The following is a 22,651-nucleotide window of genomic DNA, read 5'->3' as shown; positions in this document are numbered from 1 at the left end:
CGACCGCGTTCTGATTGATGATTGGTCATCATTGACTTCTATGAGCATTTCTAAGCTTTGATCGTATTCAATCTGGCCATTTTGTGATTATCCGAAAAAAACGGAAACGATTCTACTAATGCTTTCGTCAACGGGCACATGTTGAATATCAATCTGTATTCTCTTCAAGCTTTTCAGCGAGTGTATGTACATTCTTTTCATTATCTTTTCGTGCTTATCACTTTATCATTATGCAAGGTAGCCGTAACATCGCTATTTATGACTTTGTACTAGACACTTTTCCATTCTTGATCGTAACGGTGACTTTTCCTTTCAGCGTATCAACATCCGAGCTTGCACCACTCCAGAACGTGAAATCTCCGTCTGGCATGACGAATTTTTGTTGTTCAACGTTCCAATAACTCATATCTCTACGTGTAATTTTGAATTGAACGTTTTGTGATTGATTTGGTTTGATTGATCCAACTTTTTTGAATCCAACCAATTGACGAACGGGAATGTCGGGTAGATTGTCAGATTGTGGGAATCCGATGTATAGTTGACTAACTTCTTTTCCAGAAATGGAAGATCCAGTATTCTTGACAGAAGTGGACAAGGAAACAACATAATTCCACAAGCTTGATTCTCCGCCAACGGAAGTATTTTGTGGAACTTCAGTTGGATAAGCAGAGTTGTCAGTTACTGCTTGTGCTTTGAGTTGATTGGAATGTTGGAAAGTTGTGTATGAGATACCGTGACCGAAATGAATCAAAGGTGTAACATTCTTTTTGTCGTAATAACGATAATCGATGAAAACTCCCTCATCAAATGGAACGGGAATTTGATTGTTCGAATTCATTTCACGAACGACTGGCACGTAGGTCGAAGAATCGTTGCGGGAAAGGATGGAATACGGCATCTTTCCAGAAGGCACAACGTTTCCATATAACATATCTGCCAACGTATTTCCAGATTCTTGTCCGGGTAAGTGTGGGAACACCAATGCTGTCACGTTTGGATGGTTGAACCAATCATCCATATAAACTGGACCAACGGTATGAACGACAACGATTGTGTTATTCGAACTTGAAGCTACTTTTTGAATCAGTGCGTTACCATTTGATTCCAACTCCAAGTCTGTGCGGTCAGAGTCTTCTCCAGAACGTGCCTGAACAAATACCAAAGAAGCATCTGCTTGTCCGGCAAATTGTTCAATCAACTTTCCATTTTGGCCGTCCAGGTCTGTATCGATCAAGTTGCTTTGAAGTGCACTACCGTATTCACGAGTGAGATCTGTTAAACCTTGCAATGGATCGATCAGATATGGGAAATATCCTGCTCCTGATCCCCATCCCATGGCATTTGTTCCGTTGTTTGTGCTATTTCCAGGGCATAAGTTTGATCCTGGGCCGATCCAAAGTTGGCATCCATTGATACCCATTGGGTTTGGTCCTGCATCATCACCAAATACGGCAATTCTTGCTTTCTTGCTTAGAGGTAGACCTGTTCCTTTGACATCTTTGCGGCTTGGGATATAACCTTGTGGGCCATAATCGTTTTCTTTGCGATGATTGAAGATCAGGGTAATAGCTTCCTCACTGATCTGTTTTGCAGTATTACGGGAGTCATCAGTTTGTACATTGACATGTTCATTGACGATACTGCCATTCAAATAGGTACCTTGATAACCGTCTTTGTAGCTCACTTTTGGATAGCCTTGGTCTTGACCATAGTAATAGTATTGGGTCAAGAATCGTTCGACAGCATTGTTCAAACGTTTGATCGGTATTTTTCCATCATTCACTGCATCAATCACAGCTTGTCCGGTTACCAAGTTTTTATAACCACCACCAGTTGCGCCACCCGGCATTGTAACGTCTACGCCAGCATTATGAGCAGATGAAGCATTGAAGACGGCCGACCAATCCGAAACAACGAAACCTTGGAAGTTGAGTTCTTGTTTCAAGATTTCGTTCAAGACCTTGTCGTTTTCACAGCCTTGGGTTCCATTGATTTGGTTATATACACACATGATTGCACCCGTTCCTGCTCTTACTGCATTCATGAATGGTTTGAGATACAATTCGTGTAAAGTGCGATCACTTACGTCAGAACTGTATGTGTTGACAGTGTTATTGATCGGATTCAAGGTGAATTGATCATCTGCCGCATATAGTTGTCTGAATGTTTCTTGTTCGTAAGTGAGGAAGTGCTTTGAAGTAGCTATAACACCTTGAGATTGAATACCCTTTACAGTTGCATAAGCTGCTTCACCCACCAAGAAAGGATCCATTCCGAAACCTTCCCAATTTCTTCCTTGATAGACACTTCGACCTAATGGACCTCCAGTGACGGGACCCAAGAGAACATTGATACCTTTGCCCTTGAATTCAGCAGCCATCACTTCACCTCTTTTTTCCATTAAATCTCGATTGAATGTGGCACCCGTTGTCAAGCCAGCAGGAAAGACTGAAACAAAGTCTGAAGCACGTACGCCCGTTGGACCATCTTGAAAGCAAAGCTCTGGAATACCAAATCGATCAACTCTACCAAGAGTACCTTCACATCTACCAACACTACCGATTCCACCTGTCAGGTTTGCTTTTTCGGGTAATGTTAATTGTGAAACGATCGATTGTGCTTTTGAAACGGCTGATTGCCAATCACGACCTGGTTTGGTTGACCTGGCTACATTTTGTGTAGATGCTGCTAATGTGCTTGTCACGATCACAGCTGAGAATACTATCAATGCATGCCAGTACAGCATACTCCACTTGTCGTTCATCTTGCAAAGACCTTTTAGTGCTGGGGATGATGGAGGAGAAGCTGTGCAAAAGTTGGCGTCTTTCGACCCGCTGCTTTTATAACTTCCGTGTCCGTTCCTACATGACGGCAATCTCTAGTCGACCGGCAGAAGAGTGAGGAGAGGATTAAAGTTCTTAATCAAATCATATGGAGGAGGATCACATTTAGCGTAAACCGGTGATTGTCATAATCAAGGTGGGGCCCCGTCCGAAAGTTCCTTTCATTCTCGGCTGCTTTCGGTGTGTGGAAAGCAAAGAATTGCTTTCCCCATGGAAGAAGATCTCTTTTGTTCGAAAAGTGGGGGAAAAAGTGAGGAGAGAGGAACAATGCTTAATTCCCGCTAAAATCTTCCCCACCACGCTAAGGTTAGTGTCCGCTACCTTCTCGTGCGTTACGTCTAAAAGTCAAAGTCACCGGTTGCCGGTCCCCGGTTCCCGGTAAACATGCTTAAAGGCTTCTGCACCTTCAGTGCTTATTTAATCACACACCATCATCACTCTTAGAATGGGTAACGTATAAAATTGGTATTATGTGTACTTGTATGGGTATACCGGCAACAAGTGAAGACATTGATGACAAACCGAGAATCCGAATCTGATGATGATATAGAGTACACTCTCTTAAACGTGTTGACCTTCGGGTCTCAAATGGTAAAAGCCTTTTTGCCATGGCTTGCAAATTGGCGGCTTTGGAGGTGGTTTTGGGCAATTCTTTGCACTCTTTGGCTTCTTATGTTTTGGGCAGTACCACTGTGGCGGTGGCGGTCTACAGCCTTTAGGTGGGATTGGGCATCCTTCAGGCGGTGGTGGTGGACAGCCAGGGAAGCGAAATCCTTGTGGGAAGAATGGAGTGTATGCAGACCATGGCAAACCAAATGGCTTTCTGTTATTTTTGAAATAATCTAAAACGAAAAGTTTTTCGGTTGGGTTCAACATCATGAATTCCTTGACAAACTGAATTTTATCAAGATCGATGTGGGAGTCATCAATATTGCTGCCTAATCCTCTAGGTTCTAGAATGTTTGCAGATTGAGTTCTTGAGGTGAAGCAAAGAGCCAACAAAGGCATCAATGAAAGGTAGCGGAAAGCAATCATGATTCTTGCGAGAAGACTTGCGAGGGGAGATGTGGTGTGGGGAATCAGGAGAATGGATCATACTTCCTTTAAGTAGCCTTTGGTACATAAGTTCAAGCAAAGAGAAAATAAAATGAAAAGGAGAATGGAATCGGATGATGAACTCCTAAGGAGAAAATGAAAGTCGGATGACAAACACATACTATCACTCAATGAATGGGTAAATCATGAAATTGCTACTGTGCGTGCTTGTTTGGGTATATAGGTAACAAGAAGACAGGAGAAAAGGGGGTATCGATGATGAAATAATAAAACCAAACCTGGGTAATATCAGATTGATATTGTCCATAGAGAGTGCAATGCATCTCATCAAATGTGTTGATCTTCGGGTTTCAAATGGTAGAAACCTCTTTGCCATGGCTTGCAGATTGGTGGCTTTGGTGGTGGTTTTGGGCAATTCTTTGCACTTTCTGGCTTCTTGTGCTTTGGGCAGTACCATTGTGGTGGTGGTGGTCTGCAGCCTCTAGGTGGAATTGGACAACCTTCGGGTGGTGGTGGTGGACAACCGGGCAAACGGAATCCTGGCGGAAAGTATGGAGAACATGCACTCCAACTAAATCCAAACGGTTTATGATCATCTTTGAAAAAGTTTAAAACGGAAAATTGTTGATTAACGTCTAATTTGATAAATTCGTCAACGAAGACAGAAATGTCAAGATCGAATTCGTAGCCTCTAGGGTCTAGGATGCTTGCGGAATGAGTGCTTGGGGTGAAGAAAAGGGCCATAAAAGGCATCAAGGAAAGATAGCGGAAAGCAATCATGATGATTCTTGAGAGGAAAGGGTGCGGTGAGAAAAGAAAGGTTGCGAGAGGATGTAGTGTGGGGATTCATGAGAAAGGTCAATCTTCCTTTTTATAGCTTTCGGTCCATGTGTTCACACAAGAGCAGAAATGAAATCGGATGATAAACTCCTGATTTACACGGTCACGGCTTGCCACAGTCCGTTTCCATGGACAATTTATTAGCCACTGAAGAGAAAGAAGGTGATCATGGAACATTTTTCTCATATTTGGATTCTCGTAGAAGGGTTGACTCAAACAAGAATTCTGTGGGGTGAGGCGTGAAAAGAAGCATTCCTCTACCGCACTTTTTGTTTGTCGTAATAGCCCAAAATTCCGGCGCCATGGGAAATTAGGAGTGAAAGTTCATCAATACGGAAAGAAAGATTAATTATCGGAATAATAATCTACGAAGGTACCCCCTCTTTCATCTCAGAATTCTTCGAATGAACATTTGGCTGAATGTTTGGTTCTTTGTCTCCTATTCTGACGGAAGCTCAGGATGTTGGATTGGCGGATGCGGAATTGCACATCCTCCGACTTCATTCGTTGTTGATGCTAATGGTGACAATCCATGATGAACGATGGTCATATGATAGCTCTTGTCACGAGGACAAATGAGTGAATGCTTCCAAAATTAGCAGTGCCAAGACTTAAATTTCAATTTCACTCAACTTTCATCACATCAGCTGACATTGGAAGAAAAGCTCGTTCAGGTTTCGAAAACTGCGTGCGTAAATGTACAATCGTAAAAGAAAAGCGGCTCAGAGGATGAAGACTCGTTATGACAAACACATGTGTGTGTGTGTATATGCCAAATCAAACATCCTTTTTTCGAGGCCTGAATGCTTGAAATGAAAGGTAATCAAGCAAGATACTGTCCATGTACCGTTATTGGTTGATGAACTCAAATATGTTCGTATTCCGGCTTTAAATGATAAAAGCCTTTTTGCCATGGTTTGCAAATCGGTGGCTTGGGTGGTGGTTTTGGACAATGTTTTGCACTTTCCGGCTTCTTGTGCTTTGGGCAATACCATTGTGGTGGAGGTGGTCGACAGCCTTGAGGTGGTTTTGGACAACCTTCAGGTGGTGGTGGTGGACAACCAGGCAAACGGAACCAAGGTGAAAAATAAGGAAAACATTCTTTCCATGAAAATCCAAAAGGTTTTGTGTTGTACGTGAAAAATTCCAAAACTTGTTTTTGTTGAGATTCATTCAGCTTTTCAAATTCATGAATGAATTCTGGAATGGAAATCGTTACGTTTACTAAACCGCCTTTTTCAATCTCTTTCAATGATGTACGACGGTCCAATGGAGTAGCCAAACTAGCAGCATTTGTACTTGTCATCATCAAAAACAAAGTCGTAAAGCAGATCACTGCCAAGGAACGAAAGACAAGCATGATGTTTTGTTCAGGGTGGGATGAGAAAGGGAAAGTGTGGTGGGTTGAGAAGAGGATCAACAAATGAAAAAGGCTGTCTTTTATAACTTTGCTGAGTCTGTTTTCCTCTTCAACAAAATGACTTCTTTACCACAACCCATCGGAAAGTTCATTTGCACGGAACATCTGAAGTCCGTCGTCCGTACTATGTCGAGCCGCCAGAATGAATGAATGCATGATTGTTTGCAATGCGCATTCATTTGAAAAGTGACGTGATATACAAAGGTTAATTCACACCTGACAAAAGAAAAAACAATCACCGAACTTACCGTGTCCCCGTCCTCCGTCGTTCTTTGAAAAAAGGAATAGAGCTGCTTGAATGGAAAATGAGCGGATGTATGCTGAACATCTTTACTTTGAATGTTGCTTCTTTGAGATCACATCCGGTGACTTCTTTCCTGTCAAGATCGTTGTCATAATGCTCCGGGAAACAAGGCCGTTGAATCACGATGTGTTGTTTTGGAAATACAATTTTATTCAAATAAAAAGAGACAAGGGGAGTGGTGAATTCTTACAGAATCGGAGTCGCAAAAGGTGAAGCGTATTGCAAAAGATGAATAGAGAAAACGCTCTACTTTCTGCCGGTTTGTTCGCGTGCCTTTTGGGTGGCCAAGTATCTGTCAAAAGAGGAAGAAGGGGGATTGTGTTAGTACTACAGCAAGGTTATCTTCAGCACCTTCTACCCTGTACTCACGCTTCACCGCCGAACAAAGACAAAACACCGACGGAAACAGCGCTGACCAAACGTCTGTCCCATGATTTGACTTCGTTTTGGTTGTTGTATGCAAAGATACCGACACCTGCGACCAAAGCCACATTGATGAAACCTAAAGTGGGCAACCAATACTTTGGATCGCTTGAGAAAGTTGACCAGTATTGAGAAACTTGTTTGCTGGTATCATCGTATGCTTTGTGAGCTTTCTTTTCACCACGCTTTGCTGCATCAGCTGCTCTGCCTTCCAAATCTTTGGCTTCTGCGACACCCTTTTCGTAGGCGTCTTTCAAGTTGTGTTGAGCCTCGTTCTTGGCCTTGTTGGCGTCCTTTTCCAAGTTTCTGAGAGGAGGAGAAGGGGAGGAGGTTAGGGTCTGAAACAAGGCACCATTGTCGGTTATTGGTTACTCACTGTTGTGTTTGTGCAGACATTGTGAATGAAGTTATTCTAGTATGGAGTGAAAAGGTAGAGTCTCTTTTAAAGAAATGATGGATGGAAAGAGGAAGATGATGATTATCTTTAACCCAATCTGTCAATCGGAAGTAGCCGCTTATAATCAAATCTTAGTTCAACCGCAACAGATATGGTGATTTGAGTGATAAAGTGCCTCTTACTGTAAAGATGAACTTTTTTCTTTTCATTTTCAGTCATTTCTCCACCTACTGCTGCTGCACAGTTGCTCCGCTTTAGTGCATTTCCTGTGTACGTGCGTGCAACACAACATATGATCAAACGCGTGCGCAGCGCACGCACTTCTACTTGCGTGCGTTAATTCTTTTAGCTTTTTTTTCTCACAGTTATCTCTCTAGCGCGGCACTGTGGCTGTTTTGGTATCAGCACGCTGACGTCTTGATTCGACTTCCATAGCAATCGGGCACAATCACTAAGCGAGAATAAGGGGAAGATTGATTGAAAGATTGCTATCATTCTCAAGAGAGGTACGGGAGGCATACTTTACGGGAAGATGCTCTCGAGGTTACTTCTAGAAGTCATGTTGCATTAATTGAGGCAGTGCAATGTTGAATGTATGCAACCTCATGAAGGAGTCGGACAAAGGGCCGAAATGAAGTGCCAGGAAAGCAGGTGGTCAAGGCCCGTGCGAAATAGATTAATTCTTAAAATTGTTTTTCTATACCAGCCTTCCTTTAAAGCAATCAAAGGTCATGCTTGATGTATAGACACTTTTTTCTCATCTTTCCCATTCTCATCCTTTCTTTCTTTATCTCACATTGGTCACAAATGGCTGGTCATCTATTCAACAAATTGGTTAACAAGCTGGAAGGTGGAAGTGGAGGCGGATCATATCAACAATCTGGCTATCCCCAATATCAACAGCCAGGGTATCATCAACCTCCTCCCCCTCCTCATCATGCCATGCAACAAGGACCTCCTCATCAACATGGTGCACCTCCTAAAATTCACGTAGGATACTTTACCAATTGGTCCATTTATGGTCGCAAATATCATCCTAGCAAGATTCCGGTCCAACAACTATCGCACATCCTTTATGCCTTCGGAGATGTACGAGAGGATGGAACTGTGTTCCTGACAGACTCTTGGTCTGATGTTGAAATTCATTACGATGGTGACTCTTGGGAAGATGAAGGGAAGAATTTGTACGGAAATTTCAAGCAACTGTTACGAATGAAACAACAAAATCGACATCTCAAAGTGTTGCTCTCTATTGGCGGTTGGACCTTTTCTTCGCATTTCGCCGCTGTGAAAACTCCACAAGGCCGAACGCAGTTCGTACGATCAGCCATGCAAATCTTGGAGGACGTGGGACTAGATGGGTTGGACATCGATTGGGAATATCCGAAAAATACACAAGAAGCTGATCAATACGTTCAATTGTTGGGCGAATTGCGTCAAGCTTTGGACGCTCGTGCCAATGCGATGCAATCAAGACATTGGCTCAGCATTGCTGCTCCTTGTGGTGAACAAATGCGAACGCTACACGTTAGCCGTATGGACCCTTATTTGGACATGTGGAATTTGATGGCATACGATTTCTGTGGAACATGGTCAGAAAGGTCAAGTCATCAAGCAAATCTGTTACCTTCACAATCATGCGAAGCAAGTGTGGAAAATGCTATTCAATTCTATACTTCACAAGGCGTCGCTCCTCACAAGTTGATCTTGGGAATGCCATTGTACGCTCGAGCATTTGCACAAACCAAAGGATTAGGACATAAATTCCATGGAGTACCCGAAGGTGGGGCAGAACCGGGAAATTTCAATTATCGTGATTTACCATTACCGCATCATGAAGAACAATTTGATTCACAAGCTTTGGCACAATTTTCCGTTTGTCAATCACGTAAAGAATTCGCATCGTATGAAGGACCCGAAAGTGTGGATGCAAAGTGTGATTATATTCATAAACGTGGCTTAGGCGGTGCGATGTGGTGGGAAGTATCTGGTGATGCGGATGAAGAGAAAGGTGGCGTTGAACGTGCTTTGATTCCACGAACGGCTTTTCGATTAGGTGCCTTGGATCCAACACCCAATAACTTACGCTACCCTTACTCCCAATATGACAATGTTCGCTCAGGACAACCTCTTTAGGCAAACATACATGGACAATCAGAGTACTTAATCATACACTCAATGAATGCGATTTGATTGATTACACAAGGTGTGAGACAGCTCCAGTTAAATTGTGGTGAGTGAGTTTACATCGTTCTATATGCCCTTCAAATGCATGTAGTCATCTCCAAAATCAGCAATTTGCGTTACTAGCGAGACCAAATCTTCGAACGAGGTGAATGGATGGGTGACCATGCGAATGAAATCACCTTGCCCTTTTCCAAGAGGAGCAAAGTCAACTGCAAATCTCCTTTGTTGTCTGATAGCATTGTGGACATATTGCGTTGCTTTGCTTCTCTCTTCTACAGATGCATTTGCACCTAGAGCAGGTCGAACGCAAACTTGCAAGAAAAGAGGTGCACCACTTGATTCCGTTTGTGCTAGTTGCAATCGTTTTGAAAGATTCGAATCCGTTTTGATGTATTGCACGATTCGATTTGCTGATTCGATTCCTCTTTCTACATGCTCACCAAAGTACCTTGCACCTTTCGATTGCCAGGCTATGTACAGCTTGAGGGCATCTCCCTTTCTTCCACAGCCAAAGTTCACCTTTGCGGGACCTTCATGTCGTGCATTCTTTCTCCGTAGTGCAGCTTCCGATTCTTCTAGCTTTGCTGCTGTGTCCGATTCTACATCTCCATCATTTGCATGGAAGAGATAAGGTGCGTCTAATGCATTGTTCTCGAGCACATCCCCTTTGCGGAAGAGCACGAAAGAACATTGGTGAGGGATGTTGAGCAGTTTGTGAGGGTTTATCGTCAATGAATCGCATCGTTCAATGCCTGCCATCCTTGATCGATATCGCGATGAGAACAGGACTGGTCCTCCCCACGATCCATCGACGTGCAACCACAATGGAGTCTCGTATGCACTTCTATACTTGTCACATATGTTTGCAATTTGATCCAAATTATCAAACGATCCCGTTACTGTCGATCCTGCTGTTGCATTGACAAAGAATGGGAATCCTGCCTTTTCACCTTTTCCTTCGTTGTCTTGGTATAGCCCCTCAAGTATTCTGTCCAGAGCATCAACGTCCATGTTGCCGTATATGTCACAAGGTACCTTGACTACGCTGTTCAAGCCCATTCCACAAGCCAATGCAGCTTTCTCGAGACTGTAGTGCGAATCAGCACCTGTTATGATCAAAGGTTTGGATGCTTTAGCTGACCTATTACGCCTTCCCATCAATTCTGTAATGACGCCTACAACACCTTCGTTTTTGAAAGCAGGAAAAGAATGATTGACCGCAGTTTGAATGGCAAACGTATTGGACATCGATCCACCCGGCATCGTCATTCCATCAGCATAGGTAGGGTTCCATCCACACAGACTTGTCAATCCATTCACGCATGTTTCTTCCGCTAAACAGAGCATCGGAGCAGCAGAAATTACGTGTGCATTGGCATTGATGGCGGCCAAAAGAGCTTCACTTGCTATTCCGATTGGCATTGGGGTAGAGTAAAGCTGCAAAAATACACCGAAGTCAGTCACTTGATCCATTCAGATCTTTTCTCTAACTCACCTTATCAACAAATCTTCCAGTCCATGGGTTGACACTGTTATCGAGCAAACTGGCCATACTCTGCAGAACCTTCTCGTTTGAGCATGATTCATCTGAAAGTGACAATTTGACTGCCTGTCTCATCTCTTTGCTCGAAGTGAATCTGGAAACTGGTTCATCTTCATTCTCTCCTTTTTTGATCCATGCTTGAATGATTTTGGTTGTTTCGTTGAGATAGTAAGCTACCTCTTCAGAAGGAGAGGATGTAGAAGTAGAAGCATGGCCATTAATCTGACCATTGGTTATCGTCATTGTATCTTGAACGATGGTTGTAAGACTCTAGTCACCCCCCACCTTTTTCCGAATGTTGAATTTCATCTTCCGACTTTTTCACTCAGCGTGGGGGTTGAGAGGTCACGTGCATGACAAGATGCACCAAGCGTGCACTGCGCCGCCTTAATTGGTGCGTGTCAAGGTCACTCGATGAGTCAAAAGACACACAACACACTGTATGCACTGCACGCATAGGTTTTTTAAGATCTTCTTGAATCTGTGCATTTCATCATCATCAATACCATAAACCTCTTCTTTTGCTTTGCTTGGCTATTTGCCGCATGCATTGTTATCGTTCATTATTACGCACAAACATTTTAAGATCTCGTCTTCCTACTTCTTCTTTACAGCCAATCAAATTTACAAGAATGGCAAGTTCAAATGCAATCGTGCCAGGCACAACGCCTGATGCACCTGCACCTTCTTCTGTCACACAAATCAACAAAACTGTTCATCCGTTCAGTCGTGCACAATTAGAAGGTTTAATGACAAAGAGATTCTTTTATACGCAAGCTTTTGAAATTTATGGTGGTGTTTCAGGTTTATACGATTATGGTCCAACGGGTGCTGCTTTACAGGCAAACATTATTTCTGCTTGGCGTCAACATTTCATCTTGGAAGAAGAAATGTTGGAACTTGAAACAACAATTATGACTTTGAGCGACGTATTGAAAACATCAGGTCACGTTGACAAATTCGCTGATTGGATGTGCAAAGATACAAAGACGGGTGAAATCTTCCGTGCAGATCATTTGGTCGAAGGTGTTTTAGAGGCAAGATTACAAGGTGATGAAAAAGCAAGAAAAGCAGAACAGACAAATGCACAACAAGCACAAGAAGTTCCAGTTGAAGGTGGCGATGCTAAAGATGACAAAAAGAGCAAGAAGAAAAAGATCAAGAGTACCGCAAAGAAGCTCGATGATGAGACAAAGGCGGAATACGAATCTACATTGGCACAAATCGATAACTATGGCGGTCCCGAATTGGGCGAGCTGATTCGAAAATACGGTATCCGAGCACCCGAGTCAGACAATGAAGTTTCTGAGCCAGTCGAATTCAACCTCATGTTTGATACACAAATCGGTCCAACAGGTCAGATCAAAGGTTATCTACGACCGGAAACTGCTCAAGGTCATTTTGTCAACTTTGGTCGATTGCTCGAATTCAACAATGGTAAAGTACCTTTTGCCAGCGCACACGTTGGTAAATCATTCCGTAATGAAATCAGTCCTCGTGCAGGTCTTTTGCGGGTGCGTGAATTCATCATGGCAGAAGTAGAGCATTACGTTGATCCCCTAGAGAAGGATCATGATCGATTCCAAGAGGTGGCCGACCTTAAATTGTCCTTCTTGCCTAAAGGAACACAACAAGCAGGCAAGAGCGACATCTCTGTGCAAACCATTGGTGAAGCTGTGAAGTCAAAGATGGTTGATAATGAGACACTCGGTTACTTCTTGGGTAGGATTCATCTGTTCTTGGTCAAGATTGGTATCGATCCAAAGAGACTACGATTCCGTCAACATATGGGTAACGAGATGGCACATTATGCCAGTGATTGTTGGGATGCTGAAATTCATACAAGTTATGGTTGGATCGAATGTGTCGGATGTGCAGACCGTAGTGCATACGATTTGACTGTTCACAGCAAGAAGACAAAGCGTGATTTGGTTGTTCAGAAACCATTGAAAGAGCCCAAGGTGTACGATAAGCTTGTACCTTTCATCGATAGAAAGAAGTTGGGTCCACATTTCAAGAAAGATGCAAGATTTGTTGATGAAGCTATTGCACAACTTGATCAAGCTGGATTGGAAAAGTTACTAGTTTCCCTCAGGAATGGTGAAGCAGACGTTGGTGGATACAAGCTAACGTCTGATCTTGTCAAGGTGGAATTGAAGACGATTCGTGAAAACGTTCGTGAATTCACACCAAACGTTATCGAACCTTCATTCGGTATCGGACGTATCTTCTATTCACTTCTCGAACACTCATTCTGGTCTCGTGCAGAAGATCAAGAGCGTGCAGTTTTGAGTTTACCTGCTTTGGTCGCACCGTACAAGACATCGGTCATCCCTATCAGTTCAAATGAGAAGCTGGCTCCGCTCGTCAAACAAATTAGCCGTCAATTACGTGCAAAGGGTATCGCAAGTCGTGTGGACGATAGCAGTGCTTCGATCGGAAGACGTTATGCACGTAATGATGAATTGGGTACTCCTTTCGCATGCACTTTGGACTTTGCAAGTTTGAGTAAAGGTACAATGACCTTGCGTGAACGTGATTCAACTACACAAAGAATCGGACAGATTGAAGAAGTGATTGATGTGATTAAAGCTTTGTGTGAAGGAAGTATCACATGGGAAGGTGCTTGTCAGCGTTTGCCTGCTTATAGCGGAGAGCAAGAGCTAGATTGAGTTTTCATCTTGTCAAAATTATACATTGCAATGATATATTATTGTACAGATTAAGAGCATATTGCTGGCTTGTCTCGTTGTGTTTGTGTGTTGGTAGAGGCGGCAGAAGTGGCGGCTTGGATTTGCGATTTCATTCTCAGCTCCTAGCCGTGCCTTCTACTCCTGTCTTCTTAAGAAAGAAGGGGGTATATCGGTACCTGAAACAAATTCTACTCCGCTATCATGACTTTATCCGGAACCGCCGCAACAACAGAAGGAGCTCCGCAAGAATGTCAAATCAAGAGGTGAGTAAAATGCAAGGTCAGGAGATTATTTAAAAGACAGAATTGTGTCATATAAAAACGCATCGAGTTTGCAATCTTTTACCCGTTTATTGTTTCATCCCCCTCCTTTTATCTCGGCTTACCACAATACTACTGATAATGAATTCGCTATATTGGCTACTCAACCTACTCCTCTTGACTTTGGCGGCTCACGCCTCTGCATCAATGCAAAAGCGTGCTGTGACCATTGAACGAACATGGGAAAAATCGGTAAAAAAAGCACAATTGATCGTCGCACAATCGACTTTAGCCGAAAAAGCAAATTTGACAGGTGGTTTAGGATACGAAGTAGGTTCACGTTGTGAAGGTACGTTAGGCAGTATACCCAGATTAGGATTGCCGGAATTGTGCTTTCAAGATGGTCCAACGGGTGTACGTGCTTCAGATTTCGTCACAGTTTTTCCTGCTGGCTTGACAACTGCTGCAACGTTTAATCGTCGATTGATGGAGCAAAGAGGTAAAAGACTGGCGTATGAATTTCGAGGCAAGGGCATCAATGTACTCTTGGGTCCCGCCACTGGAGGTCCATTAGGCAGAAGTGTCTTTCAAGGCAGAAATTGGGAAGGGTTCGGGTTGGATACATACCTGAACGGAGAAGCTTCTTATGCTACCGTCAAGGGTATTCAATCACAAGGTGTTATTGCTACTTCAAAACACTTTATTGCTTATGAACAAGAAACTTTCAGAACTCTTTATGCAGCCAGCAGTAGATTCCAATTCAATCCGATCAATAATACAGAGCATGCTTATAGTGCAAATGTTGACGATCGAACGTTGCATGAACTTTACCTCAAACCGTTCATGAATGCCATTAGAGCAGGATCGGGAGCTATAATGTGCGTCTACAATGAGATCAATGGAACACAAGGTTGTCAAAATGAAAAAGTCTTGACGGATATATTGAAACATGAACTTAACTTCCAAGGATTCGTGGTCTCAGACTGGTCAGCCGTATTTGATGCTGCTTTGGGATACAATGCAGGTACGGATGTGATTATGCCGGGTGGAGCTCACGGAGGTGGAAAGCGTAATCTTGTCACTGGACAAGCAATGATTGATGCTGTGAATGCAGGAAGGATTCCAATGGAACGTATTGATGATGCAATTCAACGTTTGTTGACACAGTACTACTATCATGGACAAGACCATGGATATCCGAAAACAAACTACAAAGACGGTTGGCAAGGAACTGAAATTTATGGTGTAATCGTGAACGAACATGTGAACGTACAGACGTTGGAAGCCAAACAAGTTTCCAAACAAGTCAACGAAGAAGCAATCACACTAATCTTCAATAACCGACAAGAGGATAATTGTGGACCGCAAAAATGTGTTGAAGGTAGAAAGGTGAAAGGAACAGGTTTACCACTCAACAAAAAAGCCAGAATTGCCGTCTTTGGATCGGATGCAGGACCAAATCCGATGGGAATCAATGGCTGTCAACTTTGGCTTGGACCTGGATCAAACTTTTGTCCGGGCGATAGCGTAAGCAATGGCACGAATGCAATGGGTTGGGGATCAGGTGCAGGATTCTTTCCATATCTGATCGATCCGTTGGCAGCCTTAACAGAATCGGTAGAACAGTATGGAGGCGCAATATCGAGCAACCTGAATGACACCGATCTTGATGGTCCGAATGGCAAATTGATCGAACAAACTGCGGCTTGGGCGGATGCCTCCCTGGTTTTCGTTCAAGCACGATCAGGTGAAGACTCCGACCGATTCAGTTTGGAATTAGAAGCAAACGGAAACGCATTAATACAGAAAGTTGCTTCAATTTCTAATAATACGATCGTGATCGTTAATACCGTTGGTGCTATCTTCATGGACGACTGGTACAATAATCCGAACATTTCCGCTTTGCTCTTCCCGCATCTGCCCGGTCAAGAATCGGGCAATACGTTAGCGGAAGTGTTGTACGGAAATGTTGCGCCTTCCGGTAAGATGCCGTACTCAATCTTGTCCAAGAAAGATGCTTCAAACTACATCCCAATCGTAAGAGATATGCAACCAGATGGAACGATTCCCATCCCATTCGATGAAGGCGTCTTTATTGATTATCGATTGTATGACAAGAAGAACGTTACTCCTTTGATCCCATTTGGACATGGTATTTCATATACCACCTTCAATCATTCCGATCAACTTTCTGCTCAGCCAATCAACGATGGTTCAAGTTATCCTACCGAAGTAAGACATAATACATCCGTTGGCGGAGATTCAACATTATGGAAATATATTGTTTCGCTTTCTACTTCTATTACCAACACTGGATCTTCTGTGTCGGGTAAAGAAGTGAGTCAATTATACATCGGCTTCCCCAAATCTGACAGTTTACCCGATATTCCCGTCCGTCAACTTGTTGGATTCGAAAAGGTTGGACCTATTCAACCAGGCGAAACAGTATCTGTCTCATTCAAAGTTACACAAAGAGACATGAGTTATTGGGATGTCGTTCAACAAAGATTCGTCATGCCAGACGGAGATTTCACATTTTGGAGTGGAGCCAGTTCTGATGTGAATACCCTCAAAGGTAAAGTCACTGTCACGATCAAGAATGGGACAATGTCATGATTATGTGTGTGTGTGTAGTTGATGATTGAATGAGAGAATGACGTAAGGATCGTGGAATGGTGAACATTAAGTAATACAATCACTGCATTTAGCCTTCAAACAGCCGTAAAGCGCGCGTATGTATCCACTTACCCTATTCAGTCACACTGTCAATGTGCCTTGTTTGTGTTGAATGTCATGCAGGGTCAAACAAAAGTCAAAAATAAGTTTGATGATAATGCCACTTCTTAGGAGTGATTGTGTCTATATATGGGGTAAGGGTATAATCCATTCAAGTTGAAAACCATCCACCATCACTACTTGATAATCACTCATCAAAATGCCATCTTCAAAAGGAAAGCCAACCGATCCCAAAAAGAGGGAAGAAGCAAAGAAAGGTGAGTAAAACGAAGAGAGAGGGGAACTGCCTCCACTTGATCATCATGACCAACACTCTTTTTCTCCTTCCGTAGAGGTGCTTCAAATGGAAAAAGGTGGCGGTAAAGGACAATGGTCAGCCTGGAAAGCAGCCGAAATGGCAAAAGTGTACGAAGCAAAAGGAGGAGATTATGAAAATACAGGCGATAATCCAAACAAAGCCGAAAAAGGTGATCCAAAACCCAAAGAGTCTGCTGTTAAGAAGGGAGAACGTAAACCAAAGGGTGCTCCAGTTGGTGAAAAGAAGGAAACTTCTGCAAAGAAAGCAGCTTCTAACGACAAAAAGACAAAGAGTTCAACTTCCAAATCTACTTCCTCCGCCTCTGCAAAGAAGAAGGATACCGGAAAAGGCGCAAAGACGGAAGCTAAAAAGACTACCACAACCACTCGTTCTGGTAGAAAGGTCTCAGCTGCTGCTTGATTAGTTGTGGAATGAGTTCGGCTGCTATCGTGCTTTGAAGGTCAGGCTTGTCGAAAAGGGCGGCATCAAATACCTGTGTTTTTCGACCCTAGCCTGTTCGCTATACATCCTGTATGTTGTTGTGATTACCCATCCTCTGTTCTGTAATGTGATTAATTTTATTCATGGCGATGCTACACAGGTGAATGAAGACGAGATATGAGACATGATGGCTTCCAAACACGGGTACTTGCGAATGTGATCGATCTGAGTATGACGGATAAATGCAGTCAAATTTGCTGATCACACGACCCACATACTAGAATATCTGTCACATCCATTGTCGCTTCTCACCACTTCCACCAACTGGCTTAACGGTTAAAGAAGAGACATATCAACAAGCAAGTTGAAGGGACGTCTACAATATCAGACCTATGTATGTCAAAATGATATTGTTGGATAGATGGTAGTCGATTACATAACCCAATCTGCACCTGCAATCTGTACATCACATCTTTTTCGTGCATGAATAAATTGACCGAACTGCTGCCATACCGCAAATGGGCAAACGCGCAGTTGACTGTAGTAAATTCCGTGTGGCGCCTACACAGCGCAAAGCACGTCTTCGATGCTGGCAGCGTGCCGGCTTGTATGCACTGCGCAGCGCAGTTTGACAAATAGCGCGTTCCTTGTTTTGATGGATTTAATATTCAAACACTGCTTTTGCGCCTACGCCAGGCTCGGAACACGCACGCCCAAAAAGAAACTTCGTTTGCCGGGTGATTTTCGGTTTATTTGGCACATTTGGCAGAAGGGGGGCGTAGTGGATTTGATCTGGCACAATAATGTATATCTCTCGGCCGCCCCGCCTTTACGCGCGCGCTTGCATGCAGCAGGGTTTAAGCTAGGCTATAGGCCTGCCATGTATACAACTTGCGCGGAGAGGGTTTGGATCCGGACCCGCTGATAAGATCTTTCTCTCCATGCTTGTGATATCTCACTCGTGATTATTTGATTGAAACATGTCTGCTGGTGATGGCAGGAGGTTTTCGTTCTGTAGCCAGTATACATGTTCTGCCGTTCATTCTATGGACTTGGAAATGACACCTCACAAAGCACGCGCAAATTCATCGAGGAGCCAGCACGGATAAATAAACCCTTTTCTTGCGCACTTGTTTTTTGCTCTGCTCAGCAGCTGTCCATTGAGTCAATTCAACCCTTTTTGCAGCACGTAATTTAATCAAGATAGACAGCTAGGAGTTCCTACCACTTGCCTCGATAGAAAGAAATCCGTGCGAACGAGAAACGCTAAGTAGGCTTCGTGGGTGTGCAAAAATAGACTGCGCGCGCGCGCGTTGGTTTGCCTTCCTTCTAATTCGATTTCTGCTGCTTACTGAATTTGGACTTTTGAATGGAAAGGACGAATTGATTGTTTGAATACATGTGTGAGAAAAGCAAGACAAACGCGTGGAAAGAATGAATCCGATTTGAGGAGGAGGGCCAAGAACTGGAAAACACAAAAATCGGTGCGCCATTTCCTGAATTTGTGCAATAAAGAAAGGTAGGAGGACAAATTGATCAAACAATCGCCCACTTTACCTTTCCTTCCCACCACCAAGTCATTTTCGATTCAATTTCATGTGAGTACAATTGGATGGCGATCAGGATGACAATGGTGATGACTTTTTGATGGTCATCATCATTCTCATTTGTTGTCATCATCATCGTCTGTTGATCAACACTTACTGACAATCTTATTCTCTCTCCATTTTACCCTCACCATCATCCCTTTTTTGCCACCATTGTTGATGATCATACAATCATTGATGTTTATTATTGTGTGCGCGCGCGCATTTCTGGCCGGATTCTCAACACCGCCCTACGCACACTGCACACGCGTATTTTTCCACTTTGCGCTACGCAAACGCACCACTGCACACACACACCCTTTTTTTACTCATAATTATTTGGGATGGCGTTGTATTTGTCCTGCGCGCTTCTCATGCACGCTTCTCATATCGTTGCATATTCAACGGCCCATTCACACGTCGCGCGTGCGTGTATACCCTTTTGCTCTTACACTCTACTCTCTTTCCTTCTTGACCACCACCATCAACTACTTACAGTATGGCTCGTACAAAGCAAACAGCCCGTAAATCAACGGGTGGTAAAGCACCCCGCAAGCAATTGGCCACCAAGGCCGCACGCAAGTCCGCCCCAGCAACCGGTGGTGTGAAGAAGCCCCATCGTTATAAGCCAGGTACTGTGGCTCTTCGTGAAATTCGTCGTTACCAAAAGAGTACCGAATTGTTGATCCGTAAATTGCCATTCCAACGTTTGGTTCGTGAAATCGCTCAAGATTTCAAGACTGATTTGCGTTTCCAATCCAGTGCAATTGGTGCATTGCAAGAAGCAGCAGAAGCTTACCTTGTCGGTTTGTTCGAAGACACCAACTTGGCTGCCATTCACGCCAAGCGTGTTACCATCCAACCTCGTGATATCGCTTTGGCCCGCCGCTTGCGTGGTGAACGCAGCTGATTGTGTTGCAATGCAATGCAATCGTGTAATGATATAGTCTCTCTATTTTCTCTTTATTTCTCTTCAGAAGTCTCTTCACTGATCATGATGATTGTTCTGTGTTGATAATATTCTCTATTCCAATACATCCTTTAGCTTCTTAACGATTGTGTGAAATGTGTGATGGCGATCAGATAGGTCACTAAGAAATGGGAAATGAGCGCTGTCTTTGCAGTGGTGAGGCCTGGACTCTCTTTACGCGTACGCTGAGCATACGCGCGCCAGATCTACCTCACGCCATTTCCGTTATGAGCACGGCATTATATAATCAAATTAGCGAATCCAAAGAAAGAGTTACAAGGTGGTATGAGAGGGAGAGAGAAACAACGAATGAGTGTGTATATGGTACGAAGGTAAAGAGAGTGTGAATTGAGAGAGAGAGGGAAGTTTTTATTTCTTCTTATTATTAGAGGTATTACCATTGTTGACCGCTTCTTTTTCCGCTTCGGCAGCTTGAACCAATTCTTGTGAAGCATCTTGGAATGCTTTACAAATTTCTTCGGCCAATCTACGTTGTTTTAATTCTTTTGCACCATCACAAGAAACTGCCAAACTGAAATTATTAGCATAAGAAATCATTCCTATCGCCAAAGAAGATTTACCGGGCGAACTTGGTGGAAGAACATGATAGGCAAAAGCTTCATGTGTGCCAAATTTGATAGGTTTACTTGGTCCGGGTAGGTTTGTTGCAACGTGATATTCACGAACGGTTAAATCGAAAATTCCTTTACCGATCGGATAATTGGGTGCATACCATGATCGTCTTTTACTGATAGAACTGAACAAGTTGAACCAAATATGTGGCCAATGAGATCTTTTGATTCTGTTCATTTCGCGATGGACTTGACTGAGTTGTTCTTTGAACGGTACCTTTTTGGGATCATTGAATGCAAACCAGGCAATCGCACCTGTTGTGAAGTTCGTCAATTCCCAATTACCTGTTGGACGTTTACTGATTGGTACAAAGACGGCAACACGTTTGTCCTTTACTGGTCCAGGCTCAGTTCTTTCGGCAGCCATACGAAGTGCTCGGGACAAAACGGCACAAGCGACATCGTTCAATGTCAAATCCAAACCAGCATCCGAGAATGCGTCTCGAACCAGCTTGATATCTTGCATTGGAATACCATCGCTATGACAGTAGAACCGATCTGGGTTTCGTTTGCTGCCTGGATAATCAAATGCTTTTCGACTACGGAAGTACAGTCCACGAACCGTGTGCCAGCCATGTTTGGTTGTGCCCCATAAAGTTGGATGAACATTACGTTGACCGGGTTTCTTTTGTTCTCCCTTTTTACTACGGATATCAACTTGTGCTTGAACTTCTTCAATCTTTGCATCAGTTTCCAAAGCTGATAAAGCGGTATGATAACTCATAATCATTCCTTGTCCATCACTTAAAGCATGATGAACTTTGATCATCAATGCACTTTTTGCTCCTTTGCTAGTATTCAAACCACGAACGCAAAGTGCTTTCCAAAGTGGTTTACTGTAATCAAAATGTTCACTTAAAAATTGACCTGCGATCGTATGCAAAGCATCATCATCCGTTCCTTGTGGTGGATTGTTCATCTCGACGATATTATCTTCAACTTTAAACGTATCTGCATAACGCCATCTTGCCGGTCTAAAGTAACCACCTGCTTTTAATGTTTTGCTATACCTTGTCCTTCTGCCGCATTTATCCGTTTCGGTTGATTCTTCGTGTACGGGTTCACCACCATTCTTCTTGAATTGTTTTTCCTTCTTGGATGCTACCGAAGGTGAAAGTTCAACGGCATAATGGTATTTCGGATACCAAGCGACCAGCTTCCGGAAGAATTTGTACAGGGTTTCACTGTCAAGCTCAGTCTTGAATAAATACACAGAGAAACATGTCGTTTGATAATCATCACCTTCCATAAGAAGAGCCAAGTTGTCAATCCCAGTCACAGGGAAACATCTTCCACGCTTCTCGTACACCGGTTGCGAGCCTGATTCTGATCGTTTGACAGCAGGTGTAGCAGCAGCAGTAGTTGCTGCAGATTTCTCATTCACTTCTTCCTTCTGCGTTGCTTTTGGTGCTGGCTTGTCTTGTTTTAGTGTTTTTGTCTCTTTTGGCTTTTCTTCTTTTGGGGGTTTTTCTATCTTTGGCTTTTCTTGCTTTACCGGCTTGGATGATCGTTTGTCAATCTTTTGTTCTGGTTGAATTTGTTGACTTTTACGGTTTTCTTCCATTTGAGCACGGATTCGTGCTCCTTGTTCGGAAGCTGTCCCTCTTCCGTGTGTTGGTGGTGATGCAGTAGACATGTTTAGGTTGGTGATGGTGAGAAGAAGAAAAGAAGAGTTTCCTCTTGGCATTCATTCATGCTTTCCTTCCCTCTTTCATATGCTTCACCCTGCATACATTGATCGTCCGCTTAACTTTCTCTCCGCTTAAACTTACCCGACGCAATAAAACGCGTTTGAAAGGTTATGTCAAAAAAACTTATACTGGAAAAGTGCCTTCCCAAGCCGGATTTGGGCGATAAAGTGGAGGAAAAATGAACTAAACGGAAATCGGGATTTAAATCCGAACTTTGGCGGCTAGAGGCACACGCACACACACACCATCAATCAGAACAACCACTTTCTCCTTCAAATTCTCATCACATTTCAACTTTGGGTTTTCATCATATAGTAAGAACATAATCAAT

At 43.3% G+C, this 22,651-nt stretch overlaps 11 protein-coding genes across 11 annotated transcripts; 5 read left to right on the top strand and 6 right to left on the bottom strand.

The window, feature by feature from the left end:
• Nucleotides 1–256: 256 nt before the first annotated feature.
• Nucleotides 257–3,719, bottom strand: FA14DRAFT_166088 (uncharacterized protein; the record flags this gene model as incomplete). Its single annotated transcript, XM_025499995.1, has 3 exons — nucleotides 257–2,649; nucleotides 3,322–3,378; nucleotides 3,599–3,719. 3 exons carry the CDS (start codon nucleotides 3,717–3,719, stop codon nucleotides 257–259), a joined length of 2,571 nt encoding a protein of 856 aa, XP_025352167.1.
• Nucleotides 3,720–4,226: 507 nt separating this feature from the next.
• FA14DRAFT_175502 (uncharacterized protein) lies at nucleotides 4,227–4,679 on the bottom strand (the record flags this gene model as incomplete). The annotated part of the gene is made up of 1 exon (XM_025500590.1): nucleotides 4,227–4,679. One exon carries the CDS (start codon nucleotides 4,677–4,679, stop codon nucleotides 4,227–4,229), a length of 453 nt encoding a protein of 150 aa, XP_025352166.1.
• Nucleotides 4,680–5,604: 925 nt separating this feature from the next.
• On the bottom strand, nucleotides 5,605–6,099 carry FA14DRAFT_182650 (uncharacterized protein; the record flags this gene model as incomplete). Its single annotated transcript, XM_025501233.1, has 1 exon — nucleotides 5,605–6,099. The coding sequence occupies one exon, from the start codon at nucleotides 6,097–6,099 to the stop codon at nucleotides 5,605–5,607; it is 495 nt and encodes a 164-aa protein (XP_025352165.1).
• A 610-nt stretch (nucleotides 6,100–6,709) lies between these two features.
• On the bottom strand, nucleotides 6,710–7,282 carry FA14DRAFT_182649 (uncharacterized protein; the record flags this gene model as incomplete). The annotated part of the gene is made up of 3 exons (XM_025501232.1): nucleotides 6,710–6,755; nucleotides 6,833–7,192; nucleotides 7,263–7,282. 3 exons carry the CDS (start codon nucleotides 7,280–7,282, stop codon nucleotides 6,710–6,712), a joined length of 426 nt encoding a protein of 141 aa, XP_025352164.1.
• Nucleotides 7,283–8,137: 855 nt separating this feature from the next.
• FA14DRAFT_151378 (glycoside hydrolase) lies at nucleotides 8,138–9,419 on the top strand (the record flags this gene model as incomplete). Its single annotated transcript, XM_025497473.1, has 1 exon — nucleotides 8,138–9,419. Exon 1 carries the CDS (start codon nucleotides 8,226–8,228, stop codon nucleotides 9,417–9,419), a length of 1,194 nt encoding a protein of 397 aa, XP_025352163.1. The 5' UTR covers nucleotides 8,138–8,225.
• A 117-nt stretch (nucleotides 9,420–9,536) lies between these two features.
• On the bottom strand, nucleotides 9,537–11,256 carry FA14DRAFT_158670 (PLP-dependent transferase; the record flags this gene model as incomplete). Its single annotated transcript, XM_025497987.1, has 2 exons — nucleotides 9,537–10,907; nucleotides 10,966–11,256. 2 exons carry the CDS (start codon nucleotides 11,254–11,256, stop codon nucleotides 9,537–9,539), a joined length of 1,662 nt encoding a protein of 553 aa, XP_025352162.1.
• Nucleotides 11,257–11,645: 389 nt separating this feature from the next.
• Nucleotides 11,646–13,685, top strand: FA14DRAFT_158669 (putative glycine--tRNA ligase GRS1; the record flags this gene model as incomplete). The annotated part of the gene is made up of 1 exon (XM_025497986.1): nucleotides 11,646–13,685. One exon carries the CDS (start codon nucleotides 11,646–11,648, stop codon nucleotides 13,683–13,685), a length of 2,040 nt encoding a protein of 679 aa, XP_025352161.1.
• A 488-nt stretch (nucleotides 13,686–14,173) lies between these two features.
• On the top strand, nucleotides 14,174–16,766 carry FA14DRAFT_151369 (glycoside hydrolase; the record flags this gene model as incomplete). The annotated part of the gene is made up of 2 exons (XM_025497472.1): nucleotides 14,174–14,767; nucleotides 14,861–16,766. 2 exons carry the CDS (start codon nucleotides 14,174–14,176, stop codon nucleotides 16,580–16,582), a joined length of 2,316 nt encoding a protein of 771 aa, XP_025352160.1. The 3' UTR covers nucleotides 16,583–16,766.
• Nucleotides 16,767–16,801: 35 nt separating this feature from the next.
• Nucleotides 16,802–17,593, top strand: FA14DRAFT_151368 (uncharacterized protein). The gene is made up of 2 exons (XM_025497471.1): nucleotides 16,802–16,959; nucleotides 17,035–17,593. Exons 1-2 carry the CDS (start codon nucleotides 16,902–16,904, stop codon nucleotides 17,418–17,420), a joined length of 444 nt encoding a protein of 147 aa, XP_025352159.1. The 5' UTR covers nucleotides 16,802–16,901; the 3' UTR covers nucleotides 17,421–17,593.
• A 1,933-nt stretch (nucleotides 17,594–19,526) lies between these two features.
• FA14DRAFT_127881 (histone H3) lies at nucleotides 19,527–19,937 on the top strand (the record flags this gene model as incomplete). The annotated part of the gene is made up of 1 exon (XM_025496823.1): nucleotides 19,527–19,937. One exon carries the CDS (start codon nucleotides 19,527–19,529, stop codon nucleotides 19,935–19,937), a length of 411 nt encoding a protein of 136 aa, XP_025352158.1.
• Nucleotides 19,938–20,232: 295 nt separating this feature from the next.
• Nucleotides 20,233–22,307, bottom strand: FA14DRAFT_162704 (uncharacterized protein). The gene has a single exon (XM_025499733.1). The coding sequence runs from the start codon at nucleotides 22,263–22,265 to the stop codon at nucleotides 20,367–20,369; it is 1,899 nt and encodes a 632-aa protein (XP_025352157.1). The 5' UTR covers nucleotides 22,266–22,307; the 3' UTR covers nucleotides 20,233–20,366.
• Between the last annotated feature and the right edge of the window lie 344 nt (nucleotides 22,308–22,651).

This window comes from Meira miltonrushii (genome assembly GCF_003144205.1).
Source record: "Meira miltonrushii strain MCA 3882 unplaced genomic scaffold FA14scaffold_6, whole genome shotgun sequence".
NCBI classification, from domain to species: Eukaryota; Fungi; Basidiomycota; class Exobasidiomycetes; order Exobasidiales; family Brachybasidiaceae; genus Meira; species Meira miltonrushii.
The sequence above is the reverse complement of the archived record's forward strand: the minus strand, read 5'-3'. Positions and strand labels throughout refer to the sequence as shown.